Source organism: Callospermophilus lateralis, chromosome X, assembly GCF_048772815.1.
Source record: "Callospermophilus lateralis isolate mCalLat2 chromosome X, mCalLat2.hap1, whole genome shotgun sequence".
NCBI lineage: Eukaryota > Metazoa > Chordata > Mammalia > Rodentia > Sciuridae > Callospermophilus > Callospermophilus lateralis.
In genome coordinates, this window is record NC_135325.1 from 85,753,889 (window position 1) to 85,776,415 (window position 22,527).

Genomic DNA, 22,527 nt, shown 5'->3' on the forward strand with positions numbered 1-22,527 from the left:
GTTTCAATTTACACTGGAAGAGGAGCCAAAGGCTCACAGTTAGACGTCATCAAACCTAGCCCAGCCGCCCAGTATTACTATCCTTCTGGGATGTTTCCGTCCCAGAGGCCGAGAGCTTGGGACTCTGACCAGCCATGGGATTCATTTTAACTCCTGAATTGGGCAGACAACAAATCCCTACAGGGATTCACAGGCTGCTGTTGCAAAATACCATCGGCTAGTGTTGGGATGAAGCAATTTAAGTCAAAGAGGAATTCAAATATTGCTGAGTGTTATTGATCCAAATTTTGTAGGAGAAATCAGGGTTACAGTTCAAACGATTTGCATTATCCAGCTTTCTCCCAGGGATGTTGTAGCACAATTAATATTCTTGCCTTGTCGCTCCACAAACAGCCTGGGTGAAAACCCAAGTTCTGGGTCCCAGGGCCGAGTCTATTTGGCTCAATTGGTTAGACAGGAGCGCCCTCTATTGGATCTTAAAATCAACTATAAAAATTTCAGAGGTGTTTTTGATGCAGGAGCAGACAAGTCAGTTATTTCTAGCAGGTACTGGCCAAAGAAGTGGCCTTTACACATTGCACCTACCAGCTTAGAAGGGATTAGTCCAATTTCTCAAACTGCACAGAGTGCTCAATATCTTCAGTGGGAGGATAAAGATGGTAATTCTGGAGTCTTTAAACCCTACTTCCTAGACAATTTGCCAGTAAATTTATGGAGTCGAGATATTCTAAGCAGCCTGGGTTTGTTATTGATAACTCCATACTCCATTGTGTCATTTCAGGGGACTTAATCAAAAATTTATTTCTCCCAGGAGATTTGAAGGGAATTCACATGAAGGGTATTCACCTATAACCCAGTCTCTCCAGCAAAGACTAGTTAATTCACCCAGCCAAAATTTTTGGCAAGGGCACTGAATTTCTTCCTGGCCCAAAAAAACATCAAAAAAGATTAAATGGATTATAGAAGAGCCAAATTGGGTTTGTCAGTAGCCCTTAACGGGGGGGGGGGGGGGACTTTAAAAAGCCAATATGTTGGTCCTGGAACAACTTTAGGCTGACCATATAGAATCTACTTTTAGTCCATGGAATACATCAATTTTTGTAATTAAGAAAAAGTCTGGTAAATGGAGGTTGTTGCAAGATCTCAGGACAATTAATCATGTTACTGAGCCCAGGAGCTTTACAACCAGGGCTTCCTTCTCTGACAGCCATCCCTTTAGATTATCATCTAATGGTGATAGATCTAAAAGATGGCTTTTTCACTACACCTTTATATCCAGATGATTATAAAAAGATTTGCTTTTAGTGTTCCAGCAATAAATTTTAAAGAACCAGTTAAGAGAGATTGCTGGAAGGTGTTACTTCAGGGTATGTGTAATAGTCCAACTCTGTCAAGATTTTGTGGTACAGGCTATCACGTCTGTAAGGCAAAAATTCCCTGATGCATACAGTATTCATTTTATGGATGATATACTTGTAGCTCATGCTAGTCCAGATGTATTTTTAAAAGTTTTTGATTAATTAGAAAATTCACTTGCTGCAATGGCTTTGTGCATACCACCTGAAAAGATACAAAAGACATCTCTTTTTCAGTACCTAGGTAATATAATAGAAGGACACACAATTTGTCCTCAACACTTACAAATAAAAGGATTACACACTCTTAATGATTTTCAAAAATTATTAGATGATATTAATTGGATGAGATCATCTTTAACTACCACAGATTTGAGTCTTTTGTTTCAGATTTTACAGGGGACTGTTCTCTGACTTCTCCTTGTCAGCTCGCAACAGAAGCAAGAATGGCTTAAAGAAGGTTGAATTTGCTATTAGAAGTGCTCAGCTCACCAGAATTAACCCACAGAATTAAAATATTAATAAATAATTAATATTTATTAATATTTACCACTGCTTATGCTCCTACAGGAGTGATATAGCAATCATTGGGAGTTACTGAATGGCTCCACTTAGCTCATTCTCCTCAAAAGTCATTGACTCCTTTTCATGATTTTGTTGCTCAGCTGGTTATTAAAGGCAGAATACAAGTTTTATAGCTACTTGGATCATAACCTAATGTTGTTATTATCCCTTATTCTACTCAACAGAATGATTGGCTTTTCCAAACTTCTAATACCTGGCAAGTAGCTTTTGCTAATTTTCCTGGTCAGATAGAAAGTCATTATCCTTGTGATAAAATTATTCAATTTGTCTTAGTAACTACATTCATTTTTCCAAAAATTGTGCATACTCAACCAATAGTTGGGGCACTATCAGTGTTCATTGATGGATCAAGTTCAGGTAAAGCAGGTTTTTATAGCCATGCTCATACAGAGGTAATATAAACACCATATACTCTTGCACAACGAGCAGAACTGCAGGCTCTCATTTGTGCTTTAAGTCATTTTGCAAATGAGCCAATTAATATTTATTCTGATAGTTTATATGCAGTTGGAGTTACAAAAATATTGAAACTTCACCTATTGGGTACACACCATCACAAGAGTTATTCAATTTGTTTCATACCTTACAGAAGACAGTTCAAATGTTTCAACATCCATGTTTTATAGGCTATATTCGGGCCCATACTAATCCCCCAGGGCCGTTAACATCAAGTAATGATAAGATTGATAAATTGGTTGCTGTTTGTCAGCAACTGTCTTTATATGACTGTGCACAAGCTTCGCGTTCTTTATATCATCAAATGCTTCTAGTTTACATAAAAAAATAATATTACTAGAGAGCAAGCTTGTCAAATGGCAAATGGATATAACTCACATTCCTCAATTTGGCAAACAATGTTATATTCATGTAATTGTAGATACTTATTCCAGATTTATCTTTGCCACAGCCCGTGCAAAAGAAAAAAACACAACATGTTATTTCTCATTGCCTAGCTGCCTTTGCAGTATTAGGATGTCCTTTGCAGGTTAAAACTGATAACGCACCAGCTTATACTAGCTCTTATTTTTAGCAGTTCTGCCAACAGTTTCATATTGACCATAAAACAGGTATTCCTTACAACCCTCAGGGTCAAGCCATTGTAGAACAAACTCATTTATCTATTAAGCAGCAATTACAAAAACAGAAAGGAGGAAATAAGACCCCCCAAAATAACCTTGATCATGCTTTGTTTTAAATTTTCTAAACTCTGACTCAGAAGGTCACACTGCAGCTGAGCGATACACGTCTTCCAAAGCAACAGGTCCTTTAGGCCAAGTTTGGTGGAAAGATTTACAAACAGGTCAATGAAAAGGACCAGATCCAGTGATAATGTGGGGTAGAGGTCACGCTTGTATTTTCCCAGAATGTGCATTTCATCTGACTTGGGTACCTAAACATGCCATCAGAAATAGAGGACCAAGAGCCAAGGTTTAAACGACTGAGGATTGATCCAGAGATGTCAGCCCTGACTCCCAGCAAGAATAGGAAGCTTCGAAGGATGAGGGGAAAGAAGATGGCCCACAGAGACCCAACAGTGAAGCTACCCTCATGAAAGCTGTTGAAGAATCTGACGCTGCAGCTGAACAGATGATCCAGCAGCAAGGAATAACTAAGTGTCCAGTTATGATGTTTATAGCAGTGCTAGCTCTGTTGAGCTGCCAGGTAACTAGGATACAGGAAGAAACATATTGGACATATTTTCCAGATCCACCTTTAATACACCCAGCAGTGTGGACTGGAGAATACAGATACCCATATTACTCCCATCTATGTGACTGGATTTAATTATTCTGGCTATAGTGGTCAGTTACCTATGTGTTGGTCCCAAAATAAACATGCTAGCTGTCTAAAAATGTCCTTTGAGGAAAAGACAGCAGTTGGGGGACCTAGACCAGCTAATTGTACTGGCCTCAGGGAATCAAAGCCATATATTAGAATAGTTATTAAAATGGGACTCTCTCATAACAAGCCAGTCATTTTAGCAGAACGTCCACTAATTCCTCACTATCCTAACCATTCTGTAATAGAAATTGGCACATTACCTAAATGGATGGACTGTATAAATACCTTGCCAATACATCATAAGTGTCGAGAAATAGTGGGTATATTTTAGACTGGTATCCTAGGATTGACAAAACACAATTAGGCAAGGGTGCTGCCATGACCTCTGGAGGATTTGTTAGTAACATCTTGACCTTCAGCGAATGTGGCATTCAGAAAGATGTTTGGCATTTGATTGAGGCCTCAGAATTTTTACATTTTACTGACAAGTCTTTACCTGAATTCGTACGCAGAAATTTTTCTTGTTATGGCCTGCAACCTGTGTTCAATCTCCTTACGTTTTAATTACTGGAGATGGGAAAGTCAAAAGAAAAGATAATAAATATCTTGTAGCCTGTAATAAATGCAATTTAACTAATTGTATCACCAGATACAATACAAGGAAGGGAACACTGATACTTCACCAGCCCTCTTTTGTCTTACTGCCAGCTAATATCTCAGAGCCATGGTATGCTGATGCTGGTTTTCAAGTCTTACAACAAATACATGCCCAGTTGATTAGACCTAAGTGAGCTCTTGAACTCGTAATACTTGGAGTGGCTGCCTTAGTTTCATTTATTGCTTCCACGGTCACAGCTTCAGTGGCCATATCGCAAAATTTTCAGCATGTAGATTTTCTTAATAATTTGGCTCAGATCACTTCCAAAGCTCTTCATAATCAGATAAATATTGATGAAAGGATTGAAACTAAGCTAAATGCCTTAGAAGCTACTGTCATAAATATTGGTAATGAGCTTTCAGCTTTAAAGTTCAAGGAAAGACTCAAATGTCATGCTGATTATAAATATATGTGTATTACTGCTTCCAATTACAATGCTTCCCAATGGGATTGGGAGAAGGTTAAAAACCATTTATTAGGTATTTGGCAAAAAAAATAATAACAGCTTGGATCTTCTGGAGTTACATCATCATATTCAAAATATACAAAAAAGTAAGATTGATTTTTCGGATCCTACTTCTTTAGCTGATCAAATACTTCAAGCGTTTCATGGCTTTAACCCTGGAAACATTCTAAAACATTGTACATGGTATATTATTGGACTGTTCTCTTTGCTATTAATTCTTTCTTGTAATCATAGAATGTCCTGCCTTCAGAATAAGAATTCAGGAACCAGAGATAGTGACTCATCACCTACTTTTTCAAAGAAAGAAAGGGGAATATGTCAGGATCCACTCTGAAAATACACGCACTTAAGTCCTGAGCAAGAGATACTGAACAATTATTGTGCCCTGCAATAACTTGGGCTTTACCTCTACTCGGATACTGAGGCATGGTTCCAGGAGTAGGCGTTTCCCAGTGGTGTTGAGTTATACTCACCCATTGCTTTGCAATCCTACCCAATGCCCTTTTTTCAGATAGAATGTTCTAAGAAACAGTATCCCCCAATAAAAGCCAACTCCAGAATGTGCACGCACGCTCTCTCTCTCTCTCTAGCCTCTCATGACTTTCTCTTGCCCCCCTTGTGGGAGCCTGAGACTGGGAGCCTGGGAAGCCGTTCTGAAGCTTATATAAAGGTATTCCATGTCTGCATGGTATTTTGTGTTACCCCAAATTCACACAAGTGACTTTGGTTCAGATGCCCATGCTGGATGGGGCAGCAGGTTGTTATGTATACATTAAACACCAAGAAAATGCCTATTCAAGATACATAGAAGAAAATGAGAAAGGAATCAAATCATGTCTACAAAACCAAAGCAAAGCAAACTAAACAAAAATGAACCACAGCTGGGCGTGGTGGCACACCCCTATATTCCCAGCAGCTTGGGAGGCTGAGGCAGGAGGATGGCAAGTTCAAAGCCAGTCTCAGCAAAAGCAAGGCACTAAGCAACTCGTGAGACTCTGTCTCTAAATAAATAACAAAATTGGGCTGCGGATGTGGCTCAGTGGTTGAGTACCCCTGAGTTCAAACCCTGGTACCAAAAAAAAAAAAAAAAAGAAAGAACCACAAAAGAGAAACGAAAGATTTACAAGACATGAAGAAAACAATGAACAACTGGCAACAGCAAGCCTATATCAATAATTAAGTATAAATTGATTAAAGTTACCAAAAGACAGAGTGCCTAAATGGGTTAAATTGACATGACCCAATTTTATGCTGGCTAAGAGACTCATTTTAGATATAAGAACACACATAGATTCAAAATGAAAAGATGTAAACAAGAATTCTATGCAATAGTGACAAAAAGAGAATAGTGGTGGACATATTTATATGACAAAATAGACTAAATAAAAAACTGTCACTAAGACAATGAAGGGTATCATATAATGATAAGTGTCAATTCACCAGGAAGACATAAAAATTACAAATACAAATATATGTGTATGTATGTATAGATACCCCAAATCAGAGCACCAAAATAAATGAAGCAATGACTGAACTATAGGGGAAAAATCAGTTCACAATAACAGTAGGAGATTTCAATATCCCACTTTCAATAATGGGATAGAATACCCAGACATAAGATCAATAAAGAGAACAGAGGGCTGGGGTATAGTTCAGTGGTTGAATTGTTACCTGGCTTCATGAGGCATTAGGTTCCATCCCCAGCACCAGAAATACACATAAAAACTAATAAATAAACAGAGGACTTGGACAACAATACAGGTCAAATGGTTCTAACAGATAGACACAGAATATTCCACATACCTGCAATAGAATATATTCTTCTTAAATGCACATGAAATATTTACCAGGACAGGTCACATGTAAGGTCACAAGACAAGTCTTAACTAAGTATCTTTTTGGATCACAATGGAATGCAACTATAAATCAATAGCAGAGGAAAATTGGAAAATTACAAATATGTGGAAAAGAAACACATTTTAAAACAACCAACAAGAAATCAAAAGAGATATTAGGAAGTATCTTGAAATAAATTAAAATGAAAACACAATATATCAAAACTTATAGGATGCAGCAAGAGCATCACCAAGCTGGAACTTTATAGCAATAAATATCTATATTAAAGAAAGATCTCAAAGAAACAACCTAACTCTACACCTTCAGGAAGTAGAAAAGGAAGAACCACTCAAGACTAAACAAAGCAGAATAACAGAAATAATATAGTTTAGAGCAGAAGTAAATGAAATAGAGAAAAAAAATCAATAAGCTAAAACTCATTTTGAACAAACTGACAAAGTTGACCATCATTTAACTAGACTAAGAAAGAATTCAAATAAAATAAGAAATTAAAGGGAACACATTACAACAAATATCACAGAAATCAAGGGGTTTATAAGAAACTACTATGAACAACTGCCTATGAACAACTGTACATCAACAAACTAGATAACATAGAAGGATATATTCCTAGGAAAAAACCTATCAAGATTGGATCATAAACAAATTGAAAGTGGATTAGACCTGTAATAAGTTAGATTAGCTCAATAATAAAAAATCCCAACAAAGAAAAGCCCATGACCACATGGTTTCACTGGTGAGTTTTATCAAATATTTAAAGAAGAAATAATGTGAATTCTTTCTGAATGTTTACAAAAAACTGAAGCAGAGGGAATATTTCCAAACTCACTCTATGAGATCAGAATCATGCTGATACCAACAGAGAAAACAACAGTGTGAAAAAAGCACAGGCCAGGGCTGGGGATTTATAGCTCAATTGGGAGAGTGCTTGCCTAGCACACACAAGGCCCTGGGTTCAATTCCCAGCACCACAAAATAAAAACAAAATAAAGTACACAAATCAATGATGTAAAAAGAAAAGAAAAGCCCAGGCCAATGAACATAGGTGCAAAAATCCTCTACAAATTACCACTAAACCGAATTCAACAGCACACTGAAAGGACCATACACCATGACCATGTGGTATATATTCTTGGGTTACAAGGATTATCTTGAGATAATCATGTCAAAATTCAACAAACTGTTTCATGATACACTTTCAACAAACTAGGAATAGAAGGAAATTACCTCAACAAAATGAAAGCAATATATGCAAAGCCCATAACAAACATCATATTCAATAATGAAACAGAGGGGTTTTCCTCTAAGATCAAGAACAAGATAAGAGGTTAGTGTTGTAACTCAGTGGTAGAGCGCTTGCCTAGCACATATGAGGCACTGGGTTCAATCCTCAGCACCACATAAAAATAAATAAAGGTATTTAAGAAATCATTTGTTAAAAACAAACAAACAAGATAAGGATCCCTACTCTTCCTACTTTTATCCAAAATAGCACTGGAAGTTCTATCCAAAGTCAATTAATCGAGATGAATAAAATAAATGTATCCAAATCAGAAAGAAAAAAATATATATCTGTTCACAGATGAAATGATCATACACAAAAAATACCAAAGACTCAACAAAAAAATTAGAATAAACAATTTCAGTAAAGTAACAGGACACAAAATTAATGTAGAAAATCAGTTATGCTTCTTTTCTTTATTTTTCTTGTACATTTTTTTTCCTTTTTGCACTGCTGTGGATTAAAACCAGGGTCTTTTACATACTAGATCAGCACTGTATCACTGAATTAAACCCTCACCTACAGTTGTGTTTCTATATACTAACAATGAACAATATTAAGAAGAAATTAAGAAAACATTTATAACAGCATCAAAAAAGAATTAACCAAGGAGATGAAAGAATTGTACACTGAAAATATCAATATGTTGCAGAAACAAAGAAGACACAAATAAATAAAAAGATGTCATGTGTTCATGGAAAGTAAGTCAGTATTTTTCAAATTGTCATACTACCAAAGTGATTTATAGAAATTTCCATCAAAATTTCAATGGCATTTTAAATAGAAAGAGAAACAAAAATCCCAAAACTCATATGCAACTATAAATGATCCTAAATAGCCTAAACAATCTTGAGGAAGAACATATCTAGAGACCTCATAGTTTCTTATCTCAAGACATATTACAAAGCTACAATAATTAAAACAGTGTAATGTCATAAACAGATACATAGTTCAATGGAACAGAATAGAGAGCCTAGAAATTTCTGTATCTATAGTAAACTGATATTCAACAAGTATGCCAAGAACATAAATTGGGTCAAAAATAGTTTATTCAACAAAATATAAAGAAAACTAGATAGTCATGTGCAAAATTATAAAATTAGATCCTTATACCATATACAGAAATCAAACTAAAATAAATTAAATATATAAATATAATAACAGAAAATTATAAAATTCCTAGGGGGAAAAAAAGTAAAAACTTCTTAACATTGGTCTTGGCAATTATTTCAATGACACATGAAGCAAAAGAAAAAACAGATCAAGTAGAACTATATCAAACTAAAAGTTCTACAAGGGGCTGGGGTTGTGGCTCAGTAGTAGAGCGCTTGCCTGGCATGTGTAGGCACTGGGTTAGATCCTCAGCACTGTGTATAAATAACTAAATAAATAAAAGTAAAGGTCCATCGACAACTAAAAAAATTAAAAAAGAGGTCTGGGTTTATAGCTCAGTGGTAGAGTGTTTTCCTAGCACGTGTGAAGTACTGGGTTAGATCCTCAGCACCACATAAAAATAAATAAAGGTATTGTGTCAGGCTAGGGTTGTGGCTCAGCGGTAGAGCACTCGCCTAGCACATGCGAGGTGATGGGTTTGATCCCAGCACCACCTAAAAATAAATAAACAAAATAAAGTTATTGTGTCCAACTACAACTAAAAAAAAAATGTAAAGGTATTGTGTTCATCTACAACTAAAAATATTTTCAAAAAAGAGAAAGTTCTGCAAAGCAAAGGAAACAACAGAGTGAAAAAGTAACCTATTGAATAGGAAAGATTATTTGCTAAACATATATCTAATAAGGAGTTAAAATCCAATATATATAAGGAACTCCTACAACTCAATAGCATAAAACCAAATAACACAAATAAAATATAAGCAAAATACTTAAACAAATATTTCTCTAAAGAAGACATCAAGTGGCTAATAGTTATATGAAAAGATGTTCAATATTATTAATCACCAGAGAAATATAAATCAAAACTACAATGAGGTTATCACCTTATGCCTATTGAGATGGCCATTATTTAAAAAAAAAAAAAAACTCAGAAAGTAGCAAGTGCTGGGAAGGATACAGAGAAAGTGGAATGCTTGCACACTGTTGAAGGGAATATAAGATAGTGCATCTACAGTGGAGAAAAATAAGGAAGTTCCTCTGAAAAATAAAAATATAACTATCATACAATCCAAACTCATTTCTGCTGATTTATCCAAAAGAGTTGAAATCAGGATCTCAAACAGATACACACACTCTAATGTTTACTGCTGCATTATTCACAATAGCCAAGAAGAGGTGGGCATAATCTCAATGTCCACTGATGAATGAATAAAGAAAAAGTGGCATATACCTACAATGGAGTATTATTCAGTCTTAAAAATAAGATAACCCTGTCATATTCTATAATAAAGACAAACCTTAAGGACTGTATGCTAAGGGAATTAAGCTCATCATAGATTCTACTTATATGAATATCAAAAGTAGTCAAACTTGGTTGCCAGGGGCTGGGAGGGAAAATGGTTGCTGCTCAATGTTTCAGTAATCCAAGATAAAAATGTTTCATAGATTTGCTGTATGACATTGTGCTTATAATTAACAATACTGTATTGGACACTTAAAATTTGTTAAAAGGGTAGGTCCAATGTACTCTTTAAACACAATAAAAAGAAAATGGAGGAAAAAAAAAGATTTTATATATTTAGCATTAATTATGTCCTTTTTAAAGACTGAAGGAATAAGGAAGAATTCAGACAGGAACAGTAAAAGCAAATAGCTAAAAATGAAACAAATGATGTAACCACTGAAATGTATGAAAAATATATTGAATACTGGTAATAAGCAGTAGAATCTTTGTCTCAAAATTTTAAAGAGCTAGATGTTAACATTTAGCATTTATGTATGCTTGTATCTTAAAGGTACGGTCATAGAATAAATTGACTTGTGATTCATTTCAGTAATTTCTGGTGAACTTGTGTACTGGCTTTCAAATACTTATCAGGAAAGCACCACCAAATTAAATAACTATAGAAAGGGGTATGTGAAAACCTACTCTAATTTTCTCACCCATTGGGAAAGATCCATACTAAGACTGTTCCTTTAGATATGAGCATTAAACAAAAGACTTCTGGTCAATGTAGTTCTGTCAGTTCTAGCTTGGAGGCATGCTCTGTGCTACAAAATTGTACATATACAAAAATAAATACTCATATACACGTGTTCACATATGTATATAGCCACAACAGACATATATATTGATGTGTGTGTGTGTGTGTGTGTGTGTGTGTGTGTGTGTGTGTAATATTTCAAAGATACTGCTAGGCTCCAAGACAAGATAAACATACCTGGAAACAAAAACAGAATCTCGAAGCAATAATAGAGGATGGAGTTCTCCCTGGTATTTCCCTGGAGTAGCCATTACTACTCCAAAATACAGTACTTTTTATATTGTATTCTTTGGAAATAAGTTGCTATGAGCAATTCAAAACTAAGTGGTAAGTAGTTATGCTCCCCCTCCTAGAGGTAAAGTGGTAAAGTATTTGTATAAATGATCTGGAGATTTATCTCTTCACTTCCATTTATTTATTTCCTCAATCACTTATTTTTATCACTTGAACTCATGAATATTTATTTTATACTTTGGATTATTATACAACATTAATTTAGTTTGTTGTACAAATAGTTCTAGCTTTGATCACTGGAAATTCTTTTAGTAGGCTTTTGCATTCCTTTGATGTTCTCCCAACAATGGTTTTATGCTGTTGTTCTTTTTAGTACTTCTTTACTTTCTGGCATTACAAGATGCACAAGATTCATCTTGTGTACTTCCTGCATTAGTACTAGCAGCAGCCATCTCTCCAAGGATCCCTGGTTCTTTTATTAGAGAATGGTATTAAAAGCCAATATTAATTCTGAGAAAGCTCATTGTAGGGTCCTGTGTTGGGCTTGCTTGGTTCACATAGCCAAAAATATGTGTGTATACTACTCACTGTATACATATAAATATTTCTATATGTAACTACTTCTATCTATATTAAGCTAAACAGTTCACATTGATGTCCTAAACAATAAAATCATTACCACATGGATTACCCTAACATCCTCCCTTCACTTATCTGTAAATTTCAAAGTGGAAAACCTGGCTCCCACCATTTCCCACCCATTTACTTAACTGTTCCATCCAATTGTGCATGTAGAGCAGCATCAGTACTGCTAATCAGTACCCTGATTGGAAACAATCTTATTAACTAGGTTACAGTGCTTATGTGCAGTTCCATTTGGCTTTAGTTTTCCAGACTACATATTTCCAAAGATACTTAGGTCAGCACCCATTCCCCCATGCCTTCAATAAGGTCGTTTCACATATATGTAATAATAGTTAGATTCTCTTCTCACAGTCAGTATTTTTCTTCCCTCATTCTCCAAAATAATTTTTAAATATCTGTACACATTAAGAATCACTCTTGGGCTGGGGCTGTAGCTCAGTGGTAGAGCGCCTGCCTTGCACATGTGAGGCACTGGGTTCAATCCTCACACCACATAAAAATAAATAAATAAATATATTGTGTTCATCTACAACTAAAATAATAATAAAAAATTACTCTTTATACTCGACAGTTTTAGAGGTTTTGGCAAGTGCATGTCTTTCTTCCTCCATAGAATATGATGCAGAATAATTTTACTCCCCTAAAAATCTCCCTTGCTTCATTTACTCCCTCCTTCCTCTCTCTCCTTAAACTCTCAGCAATCAGTTATCACTTTGGTGCCTCTAGAGTTTTACACTTTCCGGAATATCATTTAATGAAATCATACAATATATAGTCTTTCTATGCTAGTTTATTTCACTTATTAATATGCATCTAAAGTTCTTTTATGTCTTTACATGTCTTGATAGTATGTTTCTTTTTAGTGCTGAATTATATTTCATTGTGCAAATGTACCAAAGGTGATTATATTCATTCACCTATTGGAGGATATCTGGATTGCTTCCAGTTTTTGGCAATTATGAATAAAACTTCTTGGAACATTCACATGCCAGTTTTTCTGTGCACATAAGTGTTTTTTTTTTTTCCAAATCCACTGGATAAATGAGTAGGAGTGCTGGATAATATGATAAAACAATTATTTGTTTTATAAGAAATTGCCAATCCAAAGATGTTGTACAATTTTACATTCCCACCAGCAATGAACAGCATTTGCTATCATTAGTTTTACTATCTATTTTAGCCATTATAGTAGGTATGTAATGGTATCTTATTATTCTTTTGCAATTTCTTGATGATATGCTGATAAGTTTCTTTTCATGGGCCTATTTGCCATATATGTATCTTCTTTGATGAAGTGTCCTTATCTTTTGCCCATTTATAAGTTGAATTGTTCACTTTATTACAGTTGAATTTTAGGAGTTCACTGTGTGTTTTAGATACAAGCCACTTATCAGACATGTGTTTTTAAAATATTTTCATCCAGTGTGTCACATCTTGATTCTCTTAGGTGTCTTTCATGTAGCACAAGTCTATAATTTGAATCAAGTTCAATTTACCTTTTTTTCTTACATAAAGTGTGCTTTTGGTGCAATTTACCTTTTTTTTTTCTTACATAAAGTGTGCTTTTGGTGCAACACCTTAACAATGGATCACCAAACAAAACATCACTATTTTCTCCTGTTTTATTATTTCTATTTTCTCCTGTTTACTTCTAGAAGTTTTGTAGTATTGTGTTCTACATTTAGGTCTATGGCCCATTTTTAGTTAATTTTCATGCAGGATGAAAAGTTTGTGTCTAGATTCATTTTTTTGCATGTGACTTTCCAGTTGTTATAGCACCATTTGTTGAAAAGACTACACCTTTTCCATTTAATTACTTTGACAAAGATCAGTTCACTGCCCTTGTGTGGGTTTAATTTTGCAGATCTCTATTTTGCTCCAGTAATCTATGCATCTTTTTCCACCAATTACATATACCACATTAAATGATTACAGTAAGTCTTGAAGTTAGATAGTGTCTGTCCTCCAACTCGGTTTTTCTTTTTTCCAGCATTGGGTTGGATATTCTTGATCTTTGTATTTTCATAAAAAGAAACTTAGAATCAGTTTGTTAATATCGACAAAACATCTTGCCAGAATTTTGTTGGGACTACGTGGAATCTACAGATTAATTTGGAAAAATGATATCCTAACAATATTAGTCTTTTAATCTGTGAATGTTAAATACCTCTGCATTTACTTTGATCTTTTAAAATTTTTATCAGTTTTACACTTTTCTGCATATAGATCCTATGTATATATTCTGTTAAATTTATACCTAAATCTTTCTTTTTGATGCTATTGTAAACAGTGTTGTTTTTAGTTTCAAATTCCAATTATTAAGTTCTGTTATATAGAAAAACAATTGACTTTTATATATAAACCCATCTTCCAACCAATACTCACTAGTCCCGGATTTTAGTCAATTCTTTGATTTTCTACAGATAGATAGAGATGTTGCCTGTGAGCAAAGACAGTTTTATTTTTCCTTTCCCAATCTATACATTTTCAAAATTCTTATTTTATTTCACTGGCTAGTGTTTTCTATACGATGTCAAAAAGAGGTGGAGAGTGGAAACATTCTTGCCTTCTTCCTGATCAAAAGTAAAACATCAAGTTTCTCATTGTTAATGATGATATTAGCTATAGGGTATTGTAGATTGTCTTTATCAACTTGAGGATGTTCTCCTCTACCCTAGATTGACAAGTTTTTAATCATAAATGGAGGCTAAGATTTTAAAAAATATTTTTTCTACCTCAACTCAAATGAGTATGATTTTTCTTCTTAAGTCTATCCATGTGTTAGATTATAATACTTGATTTTCAAGTGCTGAACCATATCAGATAATAATAATCCAGATTATTATTTGGATATCTGAAATAAATTTCAGTTGATCACAGTGTGTAATTATTTTGATACACTATTGGATTTGATTCTCTATTATGATTTTGATTTCAATGAAATGTTTTGATTTTCTTACTGTTTAGGATATTTCCTTCTAATGCACATGATGAATACTTGTCTCTAATTTTCCTTTACTGTAATATCTTTATCTGGCTTTGGTATTGAGCTAAGGTGTATCTCATCAAATGAAGTAAGAAGTATTCCTTCTGCTTCCATTTTCTGGAAAAGAATGTAAAAGATGGGTATGATTTTATATGATTCCATTTTCACCCCTCTCATAGCCTACTTCCTTCTATAATTTTGTAATGGTTGCCTTAGAGTTTGCAACATACATTTTCAAGTAATATAAGTTCACTTTTAAATAACACTGTCTTATTTCAGGGATTGTGTGTGTGAGTGATCATATACATATGTATGCATGCGTGTGTGTATATATACATATATATATATATACACAATATATACACATATACACATACATATGTATATATAATAAACAGACACACATATATATATATATTGCTGTTATTCATCTCACTTTATCCATATGTTATAATCATACAAAACATTATTTTAATTACTTTGAAAAGTTAGATAATTTTAAATGAGAAAATAAAAAGATTTTATTTAACTTTCATATGTCCTTCTCTTATGCTCTTTCTTTATGCAGATTTGAGTTTTGATTTATATAATTTTCCTTCTCCTTGGAGAACATTTTTTTTGGTGACAAATTTCCTGTCTTTGAAAAATTATTATTTTTCCTTCACTTTTTAAAAAAATAATTGTAGATAGACATAATATTTTTATTTTATTTATTTTTATGTTGTGATGAGGATCAAACCCAGTGCCTCACACATGATAGGCAAGCATTCTACCACTGAACAACAACTCCAGCCCCTTCCTTAACTTTTGAAGGATCATTTTTCTGGATAAAGAATTCTAGGTGGGTGAGTTTTTCCCTCCTTAATACTAATACTTCTTTCCTGATGAGCAGTCTTACGAAATTCTAATCTTTGTTCCTATATAGGTAAAAATTTTATTTTCTCTGGCTGGTTTAAAACTTTTTCTGTCTTTGGTTTTCTGTAGTTTGAACAAGTTATGCTTAGGAGTGGTTTTTTATATTTATCCTGCCTAATGTTTTCCAACTTCCTGGATGTGTGGTTTGTTGTCTGTCATTAGTTTCAGAAAATTTCCAGCCATTACTACTCCAAAATTTTCTCCTCCTTTTTCTCTTCTTCTTTTGGTATTTCAATAAGGTATATGTTATTCCTTTTGGAATTGTCCCATAGTTCTAAGCTATTCTGTTCCATTTGTTCTATTCATTTTCTTTGTATTTCAGCTTGGGAAGTTTCTACTGCCATGTCTTTAAGTTTTCTGTTTGTTTCCTTTCTCATTTCCAACTTACTCAACTTAATCATGAGTCTTTCAAATGGTTCTTCATTTCAGTTGCAGTGTTTTATTTCTAGCATCCCCTTTTGATTCTTTGAGTTTCTACCTCTGTACTTACATTAGCCATCTGCTCTTGCATGCTCTCTAATTTTACTAGTAGACTCCTTAATCATAGATATTTAAATTTTATATCTGCTAATTCAAAAACTTGTGTCACATCTTGAGTTTGGTTCTCATGCTTGTTTTATCTCAAGTCTGTTTTTTTTTTTTTTTTTTTTTGAGCATACTTTCTAATGGGGTGGGGTGGGGCTGTAGCCAGATGTGAATTATCAAGTAATAAGAACTGAGCCAAATTTTATTAATCTGTTTAGAGCCTGTAGGGCCACTGGAAGTAAAAGTCATTAAGATGCGGGGGTCAGTTTAGATTTCAACTGACAGGGGTTTATCACTCCTACACTACTCTATATTCCACCTCCACCAATTTGTCAGTTACTGCTATCTGTTCCTATCAGTTTATGGCTCCAGTGTCTTCTATTCCTATAAGCAGATTTGGGATGTGATTTCCTATAATTATCTATCTTTCCAGATTTCAGGGTTGTAGTTTGCCCTGTGACTGATTATCTGATGTGCCCAGAAAAATTCATTGATTTTTAGTTTGTTAAGCTATTTCTTCTTGTAAGATAGGAGTAATGACTTCTAAGCACTTGAGATGTTGAACCTGAAAGGAAGAGTCTACAACACTTTTTATTAAAAATTATATTTGTGGGTTTCAACAATGTTGATGTCTGTAATTTTATTTTATTAACTCTCTATTATATGGTATTCATTTTATGAATATACCATGCTTAATCCATTCTCCTAATGATGAGCATGTGTACTGTTTACAAATGATACTATAAATACCCTTGTGAAATCTAATGTGCATATGCAAGATTTTTCCCAGGATAGATGCCTAGATGCATGACTGCTGACTGATGGTGCTGGAGCATCTTCAGTTTTACTAGATATTGTCATGGTGTTCTTTTTGTTGTTGTTCTTTTAAAGTATACGCAAAAGTAGAGTGTATTCTGACATACTGTCACGGTGTTCTTAAAAGCGGGTATACACATTTATATTCCCTCAATGATATTTCAGAATTCTTATTCCACATATTCACTAACAGTTGGCATTGTCATGCCTTTAAATGTATGCCAATGTTCTAGGTATTGAATGGTATATATCGTTTTTCATACCTTTATTTTATTTAGTTTATGTGGTTCTGAGGATTGAACCCAGTGCCTCATGCACGCTAGGCAAGTGCTCTACCACAAGCTACAACCACAAACCATCACTGGGTTTTTTTTTTTTTTTTGTTTTTTTTTTTTGCATTTTCTTGATTACTAATGATATTTCTTAAATTTATTGGCCATTCAATTTTTGCCCCTGTGAATTGCCTGTTTATATGTTCTACCCATTTTTAATAGGGTTGTGTATTTCTTATTGATTTGTAGAGAAGGGTTTCCTTAAAATGACTCAGAAAAGCACAAATCATCCAAAAAATAACAATAATTAGATAACATTAAAATGAAAAAGTCAACAAAAGATATCAGAAACAATGTGGTAAAGGTAAGCTACCTACTGGGAGAAGACATTTCCTAAATCAATCATTCATGTCTAGAAGTTTTAAATAATCCCTATAAATAAATATAGAAAGGAATGGAAAAGCTAATTCAGAGTGTTGATGAAGGTCTAATATATGAATAAAAGTATAAATTCACTGGAAACCAGGAACATACAAATTAAAATAATGAGATATCATTTCAAATCAACTAGACTAGCAAAATTAAAAGTCTAATGCTATAAAGTCTTTGCAAAGATGTAAAGGGGAATCTGAAATTCTGCCTGAGGATATGCATATCCCATATCATAGTAATTCCACTCCTAGGTAACAAACGTAGAACAGTAACTTTTAAAATGTCACTCTCAGACCTGCAGCATCAGTATCTCCTGGGAACTTGCTGAAAATATAAATTTTCATGCCCTACTCTAGATCTATTGAGTAAAAAATTCTGGGGGTGAAGCCCAGCAATGTGTTTTATTAAGTCCCTCAGGTGATTCTGATGAACACTAACAATGTAAGAACCATTGCAAAAGAGTGACACTTTTCCAACTTTTTTGACTGAGATCTACAGGAAGAATTAGATTTTACATTGTGGCCCACACACATCTCTCCCCCTCTTGCTTCCTCTCACTCTCTCTCTCTCTCTCTAAAGCACATGCACACACAACAAAATAAAAGCTTTAAGAAAGAGCAATTACTCTAACTGTATGAAACATACTTTGATATTTTCTATTCTCTTTTACTTGATTTAAAAAGAAGAAACTGATTGTGACCTACTAATTGTAATCTAAGTTTGAAAAACACTGTCATAAACTCTTGCATATGTACAATGAGAAATACACAATGTTTATTACAGAATTATCTGTAATAGTAAACTAATGGAAAGGACAAATGTTCAGGAAAACGGATAAACGATCATTGTATCATTAGAAATAAATTTAAAAAACATTGCATATATTGAGTCAAAAAAAGGAAGTTATATAAAACTATATAGTGTATGACTTCATCTATGTAGTCTTAAAATACAGAAAACTATGTTGTTTATGAATATAGATGTTCCTTGACTTACAATGGGGTTATGTACCAATAAATCCATTGTAAGTTAAAAATATCTTAATTTAGAAATGCATTAAGTTATAATGTGGAACATTATAACTTAGCAAAATAGTTCACTGTAGAGTATCAGTTGTTTCCCTTCATATCTCCATGGCTTTCTGGGTTACGGCTTACTGTGGCTGCCCAGCATCACAAGAGTGTACTATACTACATATCATTAGATTAGAGGAAAAAACAAAATTCAAAATTCAGAGTACAGTTTCTACAGAATGCCCATTGCTTTCACACAATCATAAAGTCAAAAATCATAAGTTGAGCCATCATAAATCAGGAACAATCTATATATAGATACATTACAAAGGCCTAAAAATATTCATAGAAATGGAATAGCAAATTCAGGATAGTAATTATCTGGAAAGGCAAATGGGATTGGTAAGGGATACATGGAAGTCTTCAGGTGTATCTATAATGCTTTATAGTTTTTTTGATTAACAAAATACAGAAACTATTAAGATTTGATAAATATGGCTACTAGGTACACAGGGGCTTGCTATAGTATTTTATATAACCTTTGGTAAACTAAATAAAATCAAGCTACCCTTGAACAAATAGAAAAAACAATTAGAAAAACATTAGAAATCAGTCACACAGAGGAAAATAATTAACGTCCCTCATCTATAATGCTTTTTTTTTTTTTTAATTCAGGGACAGTCAGAAACTGGCATTATTATTTTGTTTTGTATTTTAAATTAGACACAGTATAATAATTCTTTAAGAGCTTATGTTGCCTTATTGCATAACATGGTAATGAGTTTCCCATTTTAGATGTTACATATATTATGCACATGAAATAATGATTTGATCTATAAAAGAAGGATAATACATAACGTTAATTTGTTGTCAATTTCTCAAAGCTCAGAGGACTCATGTTTTCATTTTGCGTCTTTGCTTACAGAAACTTAAGTCATGTCACATGAAAGTCAGGTAGAACATTCTGAACTAAAAACTCACATGGTAACCAACATTAACTCTACTTACAACCAGTTGGTCAATTATTATTGACTAATTCCAGAAGCATCATGGCTACCAGTTATGGTGGTCCTATGAATAATAATTGATTATTGCTAGTCTAGGAAATTAGAAGTTATTTTTCCTTCAATTAAGGGCTTCTAATAGGTAGGACTAGCATGTCATCAAGATTTTGTTAAAATTTTAAGGGTAATTTAGGACCTAAGAAAAGCAAAAAGAACATCATGGGAATATGCTACTTATATACTATGCAGAGAACGAATAGTCAAGGTTAAGGATAAACACAATCACTATGCCTATGTCATGATCTTTGGTATAATCAAAGCTAACTTTAAAATATTATTTTGGGTAGAGGTAAATAAAAAATGAAAACAACCCATGTTGTTTTCCTTGGTTTGGCCTATACCTTGTTTGGTTCCCCTGGATTATATGAAGAAAACATAGGAATTTTTCGGATCTCTTCCTCTGACAAACGATTTCTCTGGATCTCATCTTCTGGGACAAATTCTATTGGCTGCGTCAGCTTCTTAGGCCCAGTCCAACACTGCTCAGGTGAAAAATCAATAACTTTTGTCACATGGAGACTGGGACCTTTACCCTGTGCTGCCTGTTTTCCCTTGTCCTGGAGTAGTGACGGGTTCTCAGCTGTGTCACTATCACCCACTGATGTGGCTGAGACCAGTGAGTGGGAAGCAAAGGGTTCACCTCTCATAAGTTGGAACTCTTCAAGACGTTTTTTCATTATCATCTCTTGGTAAAAACTTTCCAGGTTGTTCATGGGATCACCTTTGTTCTTCTTTGGGGGTTCATCTGGATCAAGACAAAGAGATAGGGAAGTTCTACAAAGCCTACCAGCACAATCTTTAACAAATAAAAATTAAATCATGGATCTCCAATTAGCAATTCTGCTGGGAAAGTCTTTACAACCTGTGACAAACGACAATGGTATATAACTATCTTATTATAGTGCATCTCAAGCAAGGCCAGAATGATGGCCAGGTAAATGAGGCACCTAGGACTCTCAGGATCATACAAGTATATGCACCTCTCATTGATAAGGATGTTTGAAAAATACAATGAGTATGGCATTATCACACTTAACCAAATTGATACAGTTCCTTATTATCATTAAATACTGAATTCATATATGAATTGCCTTCATTATTTCAAAGATTTTTTTTTTGCACTTGGTTATTTAATTCAGGATCTAAATCAGTCTTTGGAAGTTACAACTCTTAAATCTCTTTCATTCTAAAACAGTTTTCCTTTCTTTCCATCCCTCTAACTTATTTTCTAGTCCTTTCATTGATTTAGTAGAGAAATATTATTTGTTCTATGCACAAATGAATAGGATGAATTGTTTCCTGATAGTATTCACTTGTTCCTCAAGCTTCTCTATTTCTGGGCAGTTAAATTTAAAGGTATACTATATAATACAATACCCACTGGCCACATGTGTCTGTTTAAGTTTTTAGTATGAATTACTCAGTGAAACTTAGCAAGTTTCAAATGTTCAATAGCTACATGTGGCTAATGTATACCATACTAGACAGAATAGACAAAGTCCATTTACATAATTACAGAGCATTGTACTGAACAACACTGATCTAAATATTTGATGAAGTTCATGTTCAGTATTTTATGCAAGAATCTTTTATAGATAGATGTGTCCTTCCAAATAAGCTCCTGTATTGCCTTGATTTTCTGGCACAGCAAGACAGCCCAGGCTTACCTCACACATTTCTTAACCTAAACCTGAAATACTTGACCCCTGGTTCCTTTCAGTGAGAAGTGGTATTTAGAAACCAGGGTATGTTACTACCTGTGTTCATCGGTATTGAGTTGTTGTTTCCAGCCCTGCTTAGTGGGCAAAATTAACACATTTTTAAAAAATAGATCACAAGTTCATATAAGTAATTCTAATTCAGATTTAAGATTACAGGGTTTTTACTTAAACTTTTTGATTTTAGACATGTATCTTGTATGCTTAAGACACTGGATTCTACTAATAACAAAATTATTTATTAATGTCTACCTACAACAATACACTTATAGAATTTTAGAATTTCAAATACAGTACTAATAGCACTATCAACAATAAAGCTACTGAATACAGTTTTATATTTCTTTTCAGTTACTCTGCCTTTAAATTAAAACTTATTGGGGATATATAGGTATTAAAGTCATTTTAAGTAATTGTTTCTCTGTGTAGTTATGTTACAACTTTATCATCAGGTTTATTTGCTTGAAGTTATTTATGAATTTTATGAATTTATTTCCTTCCCCACTTTTTGTGTGTGTGGTACTGGGGACTGAACTCAGGGCCTCGCCTTGTGCACACTAAGCAAGCACTCTACTTGGAGCTACATCCCCCCAGCCCTAAGTCCTTTTGTAATTAAAAATTTAAATTATGCAAAACATTTACATGGATCAAAAGTGAAAACTGTCATACAGTACCTTCACAGATGTGTCACTTCCATCTCTGTTCCCTTCATCCCATTCCCTTCCTTCCCCATTAATAATATTTCTTATTAAGTTTGGCTTATG

General features: G+C 34.0%; 1 protein-coding gene across 2 annotated transcripts in view; it reads right to left on the minus strand.

Annotated features, from left to right (window-relative positions):
• Rbm41 (RNA binding motif protein 41) overlaps nucleotides 1–22,527 on the minus strand; it is a 73,063-nt gene that overhangs the window by 18,346 nt on the left and 32,190 nt on the right. For both annotated transcript variants that reach the window (XM_077106891.1, XM_077106890.1), the window contains one exon: nucleotides 20,387–20,790. In XM_077106891.1, coding sequence (XP_076963006.1) covers nucleotides 20,387–20,790 — 404 coding nt within the window. The remainder of the gene's footprint in view (nucleotides 1–20,386; nucleotides 20,791–22,527) is intronic.